This window comes from Phoxinus phoxinus (assembly GCF_949152265.1).
Source record: "Phoxinus phoxinus genome assembly, chromosome: 19".
Lineage (NCBI taxonomy): Eukaryota > Metazoa > Chordata > Actinopteri > Cypriniformes > Leuciscidae > Phoxinus > Phoxinus phoxinus.
In genome coordinates this window covers 6,357,416-6,372,045 of record NC_136894.1, presented here as the reverse complement: position 1 = coordinate 6,372,045, position 14,630 = coordinate 6,357,416, and the positions used below count along the sequence as shown (strand labels likewise).

Sequence of the window (14,630 nt, the reverse complement as noted above, 5' to 3'; positions counted from 1 at the left end):
GTTTACTAAGCTAAAAATCCTCATGTTAACATTGTAAACCAACTGGCCTGTTCATATTTTTGCTCATTAGCATTGTAAACACTTAACTGTCATTCACACTTCACTGGCAGCGTATTCAGTGTGGTGCTATTCATGTTGGTTTATTTTTCAATGTCAAATCTGAGAAAAATCTAATGCTTTCAAAATGTCATGTGTGCCAACACAATTTTGTTGCATTTTGTTTCTCATGTATGTGCATCCATTAGCTTCACCTCCAGTTATTGCATTTTAATGAAGAGCTTCTTGACCTTTTTATAAAGTATGATGTGTAAGTGCACATTTGCGTGGGATAATTACAGTTATGGAAAGCTTACCATTGTATTTTTCACCTATCATTTCATTGTTATTGTGTGTTAATAATAAAGTAATATTCAGATGCAGGGGGGGGTTCATCTTTTTAAATCTCTATAATACTGTTTAACAGTTCCCTGAATTTGGTCATCTTAGATTGACGACCTAGACTCCTAACATTTATGGAAAGGTGTGATTCCCTAGTCTGTTTTTGTAATGACTGTGGAGACAGTATCTCATAACACTCATAACACAGCACCCCTTCTATGGTTTGAATATCATCAAGGTCAGAGTGAGCTCACATTAATTATTCATGAGGGGTTTTACTACACTCATTCGGTAGTTTTTTTGCCATCCTCTCTCTTTCTCTCTTACTCTCACTATCCCTCCCATCAGATTCAGACCCCCTCCCTTCACCTTTTCCCTTTCTCTCACTTCACTTTCACACTCACAGCGATATCTTTCCTTTGCATCTCTTTATAGCTTTCGGTCCCAGCTGGTGCAAGTGACTGGTGTATCTGCTTCTAGCAACCAATCCTAAATCAACACACACCACAATAATGCATGTGCTCCTTACCTCAACCCCCTGCACCTACCCCAGTTCTCTTTTGTGTGAAGAATAGTGCAACCCTTGATAGTGGGGCAATGTGATAAGAGAGAGTGATTGCAGGTGGATTCTGGATTAGTAAAGGAGAGCGAGACTGTATGAGTGAGTGCGAGCAAGGGAGAAAAAGAGAGAGGAGGGGGGAATGGGAGGTGCTGTATCAGCCAGGCTCAGCCAGGACGCAGTTGCCGCACAAGCAGCGCGCTGAGCTGAGGGGTCTATTGTTCCTCTGGCTTTTTTATTTTTTCTCCTTCACTCAGACCTTATTCTTCTCCACTGACCCAGAGAACACAGTGAAGAAGAAAGAAAAGGAGGGAAAATAGAGGAGTTAGAAGAGAAAGAGAGAGACAAGTGGATTACCCTTTCCTGGAGGAACCGCGTGCAGAAGAGTGAGAGGGACAATAGCAGGCACACTTTCCCCTGTGCCGCATCTTCTTGTGCATACATCTCCTGCTGAGTGTGTGTGTATCGTGCAGGTCTGTTTGGCCAGACTTGAGCTGTGTGGATCTATCTGGCCGGGCTGAAGCCATGGGGCTGGCCAGCAGGGCGACAGGGAGAGGGGTCACTTCAGCAGGGGCTCTTGCTTCCCTCTTCAGAGTAGCTCTGCTCTTTTTAGGGATTTGGGATGTCCAGACGCAAACAGCCACCAACACAAAACCCACTTACATCTGGCAAACAGGTATGACTGTTTTATCTAAGCACAAGTCTATGCTTAAAATGTTTAACATTGGTTAGTGTGTTTTGTTTTGTTCAGAGACAGGTGTATGATTAGAAATAGATGCTGACTTCATGCCGAAAATCGAAATTAGATGTCCCTGTGAATGTACATTATTTGGAGGTGACTTGTATTAGGCGACAGTATATTTCAGTGTGCATTTAGTTTAAATAAATTTTATCTGTAAGTCCTGGCGCTTGGTTCTTGTAAAAGCTGTGAGAATATTTAAGTCTGTACTGTTGCTGAAGAGTGCTTGATATTTTCAGAATGTGTGGGATGGTCTTCGATTCATTAGTAACTCTCCAACACACTTTTACGAGATGTGTAGCCCCCATAGTACATCCTGAAAGAAAAGAGGCATGGTTCATTCTTTAAAGAAAACTTGTACTTGATTAGTATGACTGTACAATAATTAAGCACATGCTTTCCAAAAGCAGCATGGTCAAAAATGTGTGAAATGACTGTGATGCCCCAAGAACAGTACTTAGTAGGTGAATATTGGAGATATTATAAGTACCTGTATAAGTACCTGTAGAGTCATGCTCTGGTTTAGATATGTGTTTGGTGGAATGTAAAGCAGTTGTCTAGTAGGTAATGTGAGTGTTGTCTGGTTTTGGGGTGGTGTCTCTACACCTATCAGGGGTGCTAATAATTTGCCATGTATGGGACATCACTGGCAGTGGAAGTGGGGGGATGGAATAAGCTGAAGGGGGTGAGTCTGTTTCGGGTGCATGTTTGGATGGGGAGGGGTATGGCTTACTGGGAGGCTGAAATGTTTCCTCTGGACTGGCCACAGATCAATGGGTCATTTGACCAGGGTCTCAGGCAAGAATGGATGCTCTGGATCAATGAAGAGGGTGCAATGGGGCCACTGGTGTCCTGCTGGAGTTGATCAATGCACAGCTTCATGGCTGGACAGGTTTGAAATCCTGCAGGATCAATGGAGAATTCTGAACTCCCTGGTCTAACTCAGAAGGAACCTGCTTAATGTGTGTGGTGCAAATCTGGAGAACTAGGCGGTCAATGGATCAGTGGTTTGTGAGGGTTCAAGGAGAGTTGGTACATTTTAATGTTGTTCTGTCTGGCATAGTGACTGTTTCTTTTCTTATACTGCGTCTTTACATTGCTTGACTTTTGTTAGTGTATAATGGCTGTAGAGGTGTTGAGAATATTGTAGGTTGTAGAGAATTGTTGTAGTGTGTTACAATATCCTGCCCCCACTACTGTCACTGAGTGCATGAGATTAAACATGGGGTGAGGGAAGACAAGCAGATTGGCTGAAGCAAGTTAACCTACATACAGCAGAGCCTCGCTTTTGGATCTCCCATAAATACACACATAGTAAGTCCTAGAAGTAAACCCAAGTGTTTGGTAATCACTTAACCTCAGAACCTCAAGCAAGGCCAGTTAAGCAAACCTCAAGCTTTCGTGGAAACAGGCAAATCCATATCTTCCAGGTGTGGTTGTTTTCCTGTGATTCATTCAGTATTTTTGTGTTTTTATCTGTGGGGACATGAGGCCAAAGCAAGAGACTAACAGTGTTAGCAAATCTGCAGGGCTCATATGGGAACAAATAATATTTTTGATAGAGCCCTGTCAGTATGCATCAGTAGAGAGGCTGATGCTCACCAGTCAGCAGATAGTTTATTGTAGAACATTTCCCATAGTTCCCCTTGGAGGAATCTGGATGGAGAAGGGTAGGAGAAGACTGAATGTGTTCTCTGGCAGCACTTTTGTCACCTTTATCATTATGCAGAACAATATTTCTTATTTAATTAGATTCAATAATGTTCTCCTAATTTGAGATAAACACCTTGATACATACAGTGTCATCTTTATCATTATGCAGAACAACATTTCTTATTTAATTATATTCAATAATGTTCTCCTAATTTGAGATAAACACCTTGATACATATAGTGTCATGACAACTCACAGTAACTTTCAGTTCTCAAAACTTCCTCCTGACAAAAGTGACTTGTTCTGAACTTTCCCAAGGTTTTTTTCATGTAAATGAATACATAAACACTAATCATGGCCATCTATGTTTAAACATCAATAACCTATTGGTTGGCCAGCAGGGCTGCTCATTTCACATGCAATGGGGAATTTCTAAAAGGCACAACAGCAAGATTATCTCATACTAGACTCCTAGAGTTGAATAAAACCTGCAGGCTGTCAATAAGCTATAATTTATTTCAGTCCTGAAAGATTTGATAGTGCAGTTTGTTTTTACATGTCCCTGATTTCAGGGCTGTGAGGCTGTATTTGAAGGCTCTAGGGAAGCGTCTGGCCCAATTTATTGCCGTCTATCTTCCAGTATTACACTGTAAACAGTACGCCTTTTAACACCATTGCATTTGTGAGGGGAATTTTGGGATCTTGACTTCATTTTGTAAAGTTTATTGCAAACGGTCTTGAGTGTTTGTGCTGTTCTGTACAGTGTTTCATTTAACTATATTGCTTTCACTTCCAGGGGTTTACCTCTGTATGACCGTCACTCTCCAGGGCCTCTATGTGGGCCATTCCCTGCCCTACAGCTCCCTGATATAACACATACACACTGATCTTAATCGACAGGGCTGAACTCTCTCCCTGGTCAGCATTGTGCTTGGTGGTGGCGTACATGTGGGAGGAAGCTATTGAGTCTGACAGGACCCTTCCCCCTTTTACCCCGCCCACACAGTCCAGCAGATGATATGCCTTTTATTCCTTCTAAAAGTGTGAATATGCCTTTCCTTTACAGCCCCATTCACTAATGTCCATCCTTCTGTTTCCTTCTTTCAGCACCTTTCACCTTTCCCTTCAGTATCCTTTTCTTTAGGTCGGCCTTTGACCCTGTGGTTAAAAGGGTCTTACGCGGGCATGTCAGTGCGGGAGAACATAGGGGATCTATTGGTGGCAAGAGGCCAAGTGTCAAGCGGTTAATTCAAACATTTTCGCTCAGCCAGACTTCAATTCCAAAGACACCACCTGAGGACTACACAACAAGACTCTCTTTAGATTCTGGATCCGAGGGAAAATGCATCCATGTGCTTTCTCAGTGTGCTCCGAAATGGCTAATCATGGAGAAAAATAGAGGAGGAAAAACATATGGAAGTGTGCAAACATTCCCTAGGTGATCAAGCTGTAATTATGCCCATCCATCAGCCTGAATTTTGCCATGGAGCCAGAGTTAGACGCAACCATTATGAGAAGGGATGAATTGGATTTTTCTTTCGGATTCATCAAGTGCCAAATTGCTGCTGCTTGTCTGGGTACTTTACTTGAGTATGGTCCAGCTGCTCTCAACAACCTGCCTGACAAGTGCCGCCCACACGGAATAGTCTCACACAAGAGCCTCGTCACAGCCGTTTTAGCTGTCTTTTAGTTTTTTTGTGTCATCATTTTCAACGCTTCTCTTCTTTAATCATTTGTCAAAGTTCTCAGCCTTACCAGTTTGCGCTAGGTCACCTCCTCCCTCTGCCGTTTGTTGCTCTTAGGTTAGCATCTGTGTGCTCCCTCGCTCCTTTCTTTTTCTTTCGTCCTGAAAAGCAAGGGGAGAATCTTGATGAATGCTCGCCAAAAGATGACAAAAGACAGACTGACAGCATGATTTGTTCCACTTGCCCCCTTCTCTCTTTTCCTTTTCTTTTGCTCACACATGCACACATGCACTCGCGCACCTCATTAGTTTGCTAAGAATGGATTGCCGCCTGCCTGTGCGTGGGGGAACGGTTATAATTACCTGGGTGTGTGGCGCAAACCCTTTTTTCACATCTCAAGGCAGCTTTCTGACAGAAGATGCTGAGAAGGCAGCTTCTGCCTTTTTTTTTCACGGACAAATTTGTATTCCTCAGACATTGCATTTATTTAGATCGTCTGTAACACCAAAAAAATTGATGGCTTCAGAAATTAGCTTAAGAACTGCCCTTTGATTTCAGACTACAGTCAGATAAGCTTGTAACTGATGACAGTACTAAATACATTAACAGAGCATCACATTGTGTTCCTGATGCTTTTCCCCTCTCTCTCAATCACTACAGCTCACGCTCCTGCAAGTAGGCTGCTTAGCTTTCCTGAAACGTGCAAACGTGCAAAGGGATTGCACTCATTATGCTAAACCGATTTATATCAACACCTGAGTCATGCACTTCCTATCCAATGCCACCTAGAAAGCCTTTCTACGAATAATTTTACAAAAAGAGCCGATTTGTGTCTTTATGCTCCCACCCATGCTGTCAGATACACATTTGCACTATGAAAATATTTCCTCTTGAGAAAAGTTTGAGGTTGTGGTTACAGTGTGAATGCTACTTGCATCCCTTACTTTTTTTCTCTTTGTCTTTTCTGTTATGTCGTAGACACACACTTGAGTGCCAAGCTTGTCTGTGAGGAGCTGAGCCGAGCAGTGCCATACTTTATTGCGTAGCGACTATTGTGATGGAGATAAAAATAGCAGACAGGTTGAGCCAGGCAGCAGCTGAGCTCTAGCTCTAGATCCATGTTACAGACACTAATGGGAGAGAACCTGGAGGAGGTGGGAGTGAAAGATGGAGAATAAACAAGAACAAACAGACTGTTTGTCATCTGAGTTGATTCTTTAGCTGTCCTCTAAATTTTCATAGCGCTTGGGTAAACGCATTTGCGCAGATGATTGCTGTCTCGCACACAATGAAACACCTGCAGATTTTGGCATGGCTGGCACAATTTGGCACTGTAGCATAAGCTAAATAATGCCTCTCTGATAGGTTTAGTCTGATTATTATAGCAAAATAAAATTCATATGGATGAATGAGATTTTCTTCATTACCAATACTTACACACCCATTTACGATGATTCAACACATCCACAATATAATCCATATAATCATGTTCTCAACTGCATTATATACATTTAGCTCCTGTGGTCTTGCATCTATATTTTGTAATTAGTAGAAGTATATTTCTGCCTGGTTCCACGTTGGGAGTCTGATGTGAAAGCTGAATGTAATAAGTTAGTTTGGGCATGAGTGGGGATTTCCTCTCTGTCTAATCAGCTAGCCATAATCTGACTTGACCTTTTTGAACCCAAGAAGCATTGAGATCAAATGCCAAGTTGAAGGATGTTCAAGAGAATAAATAGCTAGCTACAGTATCTATATGGAAATTGTGAGTGTTGAAGAGCCATATCTATCTCAAAAGCCTCACCATCCCTTGAATGTGAAGTGAACCAATTTCTACCTAAACTGACTGATAATTCTACAATTCATTCGACATTTGAGAAGGCTTGCATTATAAAAAAAAATAAAAAAAATGTAACTGCAATCAAGTCTTCAGAATTTATAAAAGAAGAATGAAAAAATCAAATGCAAGACACATTGGCAGAAGTAGCAGTATGTTGATGTCGAAAGGTTAGCATCTTTTAAATGGCAACTTGTGAAATATCCATTTATTCTGCCGCCCACTCAACACCTATTTTCACATCCACTCACTTTCATTCTTATTTTCATCTCATTTGCTTAACATGCACATCTGTCATTTATAGTGGGGGATAGGTGGGACATGTCCCCATGCCATCTAGGCCAATTTTGTCCCCACTACTTTATAAAAGTGCTTGTAACAGGGATTTATCTGACACAAAAGAAGCATTTTCATTTGTTGAGTTTCTAGTAATTTGTGCAGTTTTTTTATCAGTGGTAGAAAGGTGTAGTGTTTTCACGTACAAACAAACACATACCCAGTTCACTCTTTTTCTTCCACAGCCATCACAAAACAAAATGTAAACAAAGGTATCCTTATAATATACATCAATTGGCATTCAGCTGTAATTTGGGTAAAAAAATTATAAAATATATATTATATTATATTAGAGTGAATTACATGCTGGAACCCCTTATACTCACATTTGGTAGTTAAGAGCTGGTCAATGAATGTCTCCTAATACAATTCTGCGGTTTAAATGTAAGAAATGCTTACAGGTGGATCTCTGTCTGAATATTGTGGAATCTATTTTTTTTTCTTTTTAGTAGTGATGTTTTAATAACCCAGTGGAGATTCGTCTGTTTGCTCTTCTTCTGGGAGCTTAAAATAGACCATTTCTGGGAAATGAAAGAGAGAAGACAAACATTGGCGAAAAGGGAGAGAACATTTTATCCATGTCATTTTTCATGGCCAGGTCTGCAGGGCTTACTGTAAGTGAGTTACCAGGGACCCTCAATTCATCATAGTTACGCCGAGCACTCAGCCATACTCCCTGATGGAACTCCCCGACTTCCGTTTTCCCACAATGCACCATTACACAGTGTCTGTCTACCTCGTTTGCTTCATTGCTTGTTTTGTATTCAGTGGTTGAAAGTGTCCTGAAAGTGAATCTCTCTAATGTGAAATTATGTAAAATGATTCATGAGACCAGTGTTATGATTGTGTGAGGGTATCAGCTTCAAACAAGATGCTTGAGTACAACTTGAGGATCTTGAGACTGCAATTTCAAGTGTTCAGAATACTTCACTGAGAATGATATTGCTTCAGTCGCATTGACTATGCAAGCTTCTCTGCAATGTAATGCAGTCAGTATGTGTATGAGTCTTGACAAGTAAATGTGCTGGAAAATTGGCTGAAAATGTCTGTTATTGTTTTGAAATGATTCATTTATTGAGATTTCACAGTAATCCAACCAACTCCTGTTCTTTATGTATGTCGTGCCAATACACACACACACACACACACGCACGCGCACACGCACACGCACACACACTGCTCTTGTGTGGATAAAATGTTTAAATTGTATATTAAATATAATGTTAAATCTCTTAAGAATTAAAAAGATTTCATATTTAAAGTGCAGGAGATGAAGGAAATGTGACAGAGAAAAAGAGACTGTTTACAGTAATCTAAATGGCAAGGCTTAGACTAAGTCCAGCATTACTCATACTGTATGTGGATGATTGATGGATTATAGATTAGACGTTATAAAAATAAAAATAAAACATTATTTAGTGCATCCTAAGAAGATTTGTAAATTATAGCCTATTGAACCATGCCCTTAATGTATACTCCGTTTGCATTGCATATCACTATGCATTTAATATTACTGAAAACGGTCATGTCTATACGAGGAGTCAGTGTGTAATTTAGCATTTTCCCATAAGGCGTGCATGGGAATATAATATGCATTTTTCCATAATATTCTCATAATCTAGTTATAGAGCATTGTGTATGATGCTATTTGGGATTGTTTACCATCTCCAATGCCTCATCCACAGCTGTGGCAGCCCACAGACCCGCCCATTGATGATTCATGATCATAATTTTCCTGTTGAATATGCTTTACTGGAGTGTTTAAGTACCATTTTATAGTGCCTCTAAAAATCTACCAGCAAAAATCACACAATCCACTATGTCCTGTCAAGCACATAGCAGGGCACATTTCTCCAGTGTGCCAGTTCTTAAATTTCATTTGTGGCATTGACATCAAACACAAGCTTGAATGAAAGCTAGCACGCTGGATAAAGGTGCCCTGCTACATCGCTAACAGGCTAGTCAGCATCTTTCTCCAATGAACAACATATCTCTGCTTATTGCGGTTGTATATCATTCAAATTAGATTATATTCACTGTATTGTTCAAATGTGATATCTAAATATTTCAGAGGTTGTTTTGATGGTGAAATTTTCCTTTTAAATCCGCACTGCCAATGACCAAACACATGTGCGTACATATGATGGTATTTTTACCAGCTGACAACAATACCAGCTTATGAAGAGTCAAAACAGATGCAAACACAAATGCGAGGAGGTCTGCTGCGAGGAGACGTCATTTCAGACACCTGTACCAAACTGTAAGGGGCGACGTAACTCCTAACTAAAAAAACAAACAAAAAACAGGTATGCTTGAGCATGCTGTCCATTTTAGGGTTACATCTTTTGACATTGCGTCCTGTTTTTAGTTTGTTTAGATGTCTTTGGTCTGCGTTGCGAACCGCTCCAGTGTTTGTTTGGAAGCAGACAGAGACCCCTGAAAAGGGGGACCGGCGACCGCAACAGAGCAATAGCACCAGAGTTTCTTACAGGACTGTATTATTAGTCTTAGTGACACAATTTTGCTAATAAGTCATTCAAATGTGTAGCTACTGCCGTCGTAGAGCAGCGCCACGCACCTTCTCCATCTGTTTCATTCATCCCCTTCTTTTTTGCTGTCCTCTGCAGACATCTGCCTTTCCACTCCATTTCCCCACCCGTCCTTCTGCAATCACCCCCTATTCCATATTGGATGTTGTTTTCCTGCAGATGTTGTCTGGAGAAGTTTCCAAGAAACTACTGATCTGAGATATGTTTCTTTGTCAGTTGTCAACGAGGTGATGAAACGGGTTTAACGAAAACTGATGTTCTTCTGACACCACTGGTCTTAATATAGAAATGCAGGGTATACATGTTGGGTACCAATGGAGGTTGACGCCCCTCTGCCAAGGTGATTCATGCTAGTTGTACAGTTTTACTGCCCAGTTGATTGTTTTACGGTCAGGACTGGGAAATGGAAAGTCACCATGGGCTATACAGTGCCTATGTCTTCAAAGTGCTGTGGTTTGTTATCTATTGAATGTCCTATAGTAGGAAAACGTGACAAAGGTAATTGTTTTGCATTATTTTCTCTCATGCTCTTTGAACAAAAGGGCAATCAGATGTCATTTGAGGTTTGTGTTCTTTAGCAGATCAGTCAGTGAGATTTATCACTGTACACACTGAAATGTCAGGCATTTTTATAACTGAATTACATTTGTTGAATGAAATTTGTTATCAAGCTCTTTTTCCCGAGAGTAAAATCAGTCATGCATGCAGCGAGTTGTCTTCACTCCATTCAAGAGCTTGATTGCTCGACTGTGTGTTCTACTCCCTCCACACTTCCACCGGATGAGCCTCTCTAGATCTGATCATCAGCATTCAAGAAGTGTTTCTGTGTGATTAGATTTAAGCCACATTACACAGTGACAGTTTTGAAGAGTCACACAATTTCTCAAAAAGAGAAGTGTATTAATGCTGTGCTGGTCGACATGGCAGTCCTCTTGGCTTTGGCTGTAGGTTTTGATAATATTTGTTGGATACCTATGCCAAGTGGATTTTCTGTGAGCTATGATTGATTTGTTCTGTGAGTTAAAGGGTCTAATTATTAGACTCTAATAGTAAAAAGGGGGTCCGAGTTTGTGAGTAGGGATTTTCAGCCCCAAATGTGGCAACCATATGATAAAGAAAACAGGTCTTTGGTATGACTGATTACACAATAACACATTTAAATAAAAAAAATAATATTAAATACAATTCATTTTGTTTGAAGGCAAGCTTTTTAATGAGGACATTACACCTTTTTTCTATCTGGAAAAGACAACAGTTATTTGTCTGACAGCATTTGTTGTTGTTGTTTTTATTATAATTTTTTTTATTCTCTAGGTTCTTGTCCCAGATTTGCACACTTGCGGTGGAGTTGCGGTTTTGTGGATTTGTAGATGTGTGATGGTGGAACTGTGTATCTGTGAGCTTAAAAGACTGAGAGACACTCACGAGACACACACACACACACATCTTGTTTTTGACTACTATTAGGGGTTGTGATTTTCTTTTTCTTTTTTTTCTTTTTTTTTGTGATTTACTTTAATTTAATTACGGATTTGCGTTTTGCTTTTGGCCTTATTACGATGAGATACTTTGCTTCTTGATAATAGCTCTTTGTAGTGTAGTAATACTTGAAACCAGTCTTAAGACCATTTTTTGAAGGTCTTGGTCTTATCTCGGTCTTGGTCTCGACCGCATTTGTACTACTCTGTCTTGTCTCGGTCTCAGACTAAGAGGACTCTGGATTTTATCTCAAAACCGGTCAAGACCACAACTGCGAGGATCTCACTAAATAGCCTACCTGGTGCATTGTCTGATTTATTTGTTAACAAACATCATTAATGTGATTTGATGTAAAACTTACTGCTTAAAACGCAATCAGTAACTTATTTCTTATGTGATTTCCTTTGTTACTGTGGTGCCGGGTTCAAAATCAATGCAGGATTGTCTCAAAAAAGTAAAATGAACAAAACACATACTGTACAAATGCCAACAAATTCAAGATATGATTGCTAAAAAGTACTTGTATGAGATCTTGTTTTTTATATAATAACATAGGATGTAATTACCGGTAAGCAATATCATAAGAGCAAGAGAGCTGTTTTCACGAATATGAGCATGATTGCAAACGTGATATTGATTTTATATAAACGTTCAATAAACAAGAAGTTAATATTAAGACTTACATTTTAGACATATTTTTAGAAAAGTTTTTGCAACACAAAGATTAATTTTATTGTTAATGATTTGATTGGTAACAGCTAAATATAGTGACTTATTATTCCAATTGTATTTATTTATTAAATATAAGACATTTCTCAGACAGTAGATAATAATATTTTAGATGATTTTGAGAAGTGTTGATCTGGTCTTGGTCTTGTCTTGGTCTCTCAAACCCACAAAGTGTTGGTCTTGTCTTGGTGTCAACCATCCAAAGTCTTGGTCTTGTCTTGGTTTCAACCCCACAAAGTCTTGGTCTTGTCTTGGTCTCGGCTTAGGTGGTCTTGACTACAACACTAGCTCTTTCTGTTGTTTTCTTTCTTTTTTTGCTCATGATTTTGCTAAACAAATTATTGAAAAAAAACGAAAGCACTTCGAAACAAGTCATAGACACACTTTTTGGAGAAGAACATCGCAGTGTAATACAGACATTGAATTAGCAGTTATGTGGATTTTAACGCTATTTTAGTCAAACCACTTCACGACAGAAAATAGACAAAATAATAATAATGCTTGTTATAAATGTTTTGTACATAGAGCGAGCAATCAGTAGAGAGAAGTGGAGCGTGCTCACTAAACACCCATCATCCAGTGCGGCGGGAGAGTTTGAGCGTGAGTGATGAAGTGTTCGCCACTCTCATTACAGTGGGACACAATAACACAGCCCTTCTTTTTGCCTTCGGTTCTCTCCATGCCACCGACTGCAATTTCAGCTGTCCTTCATTTTAATGGAATGGCACGGACAGCCCAAGAAAAATGAAGTCGACATGTCTACATACTTCATCAGATTTCTCATTGTGAAAGCAGCCCATGCAGAATCTAAAGAAAAATCAAACAAGCTTGAAACAAACAAGTAGACAACCTTACCTCAATCAGCCATCCATTTCTTTCCTTTGAAGTTCAGCCTCATTAAAAAGGGAAAGAAACAAAATGAGCCATGGGAACAAAAAGCTGTGCAGCATCAGCATAACTCAGCAGGCAGAGAGAAGGTGAACCCTGTTTCTTCCCATTCACAATCCACCATCCCGTAGTCTGACTGGACCAGATTCAGTTTGGAGTTTTCATTTAAATGTAGGGTAGGCAATTTGTTTTATAAACACTTTTTGTTATACTGGTTGAAACTCTCTTCACATCCTGATAGCAATCAATAAATGAAGTGTTCTACATTTTAAACCATTTACATATATCTTCTGTGGAAGTCTCAGGACCAAAAAATGTTTGTCCAATCATTGCATTCGAATTGCAATGATAGGATGTCCTATTTGCTGTCAACATATGCATTTGCATACCTCCACACACCCTGTTTGTGCAGACATCACACGTCATCAACACGTTTCATGAGGCTATGGAGAGTTGTAGACAGTCACTGAGCGCCCCGAACAAACAACAGCCACATTTTACAGTTCCTCCTGAACCAAAACAACGAGCTTATGCTGCGTTCACGCCATGTCGTAACCATAATTATGAGATGGCAGCCCGTGACATTCTACCTGGAGCTTTTTTTTTTGTCCTCCGACTCCGATTTATTCATTTCTATGTCAACACTATCATTTCTATGTCAACACTATCATTTCTATGTCAACAATACTGTCACGGCCGGTTCGCAAGCCACGACAAAGAAGGAGACAACACGTTGGATAATGCTCAAAAAAGAATAACATTTATTCAAGTAAGAATAATTAATTAGGAAGAGACGAGACGAAAAGAAACAAACGACGGAATCAAGGACACAAACGGCACGAGGGTGGGAGAGCGCGTCCCGTCACAGCTGAAGGGAACTGCTTTAATTGGCGGCATCAGCCCTAACACAGGTGTAACTCCTCAGTCATCAGTGACGTCACTCACCCTAACTCCATCCTGCAAACCAAACAAAAAGAGAAAATAAACAACACACAAATATAACCCATATTGGGTTCATAACACCCTCCCCCATAGAAAAGGGTTATGAAACCAACCTAACCCTTCACCCGATAACCCCCCATACTGTAAAACACCAACCACTTCATTTTACTCCCAATATCCTCAGCAACTACGGGCCCTGTAGAAGCAATTTAAGAGTTAAGGAGAGCAAGACAAAACATTGTTAGTAATGTAAACACAGTTAGGAAGAGTAAGGAGCTCTAGACAATGCGTCTGCCACCACATTGTCAGTACCTTTTGATGTGCCAAATTTCAAGGGCGTATGATTGCAGGAAGAGGCACCAACGAGTCAAACGTTGGTCTGGGCACCGCAAAGAGTGCAAATAAATTAGCGCGTTGTGGTCAGTATACACGACCAATGAATCTGACAGTGATCCCACAAACACCTTGAAATGTTGCAGGGCCCAAATCAGTGCTAAGGCCTCTTTCTCAGTCACAGAATAATTTAACTTTATAGGAAGAAAACTTTTTAGAAAAATAACTAACGGAACGGTGAATTTCCTCATCATCAGTTTTTAACAGTACAGTTCCCGCACCCACGTTGCTAGCATCTACATCTACACACAACCTAAAAGGGCGATCAAATTTGGGAGCTGCTAACACTGGAGCGGAAGTGAGCAGTGATTTAGCTGCCTCAAAAGCTTCCTGACAGACAGAAGTCCAGACAAAAGGTGCTTTTGCCTTCAGCAAATCAGTGAGTGGGGCTACCACGGTGGAACATTTTCAAGACGCCAAAATGAATCCGCGGCAGTCAGGTGTTTTACGGTCATTATTATTT

At 40.2% G+C, this 14,630-nt stretch overlaps 1 protein-coding gene across 1 annotated transcript in view; it reads left to right on the top strand.

The window, feature by feature from the left end:
* The first annotated feature begins 1,115 nt into the window (after positions 1-1,115).
* thsd7aa (thrombospondin, type I, domain containing 7Aa) overlaps positions 1,116-14,630 on the top strand; it is a 116,529-nt gene continuing 103,014 nt past the window's right edge. Inside the window, exon 1 of the mRNA XM_079589851.1 lies at positions 1,116-1,613. Coding sequence (XP_079445977.1) covers positions 1,463-1,613 — 151 coding nt within the window. The 5' untranslated portion in view covers positions 1,116-1,462. The remainder of the gene's footprint in view (positions 1,614-14,630) is intronic.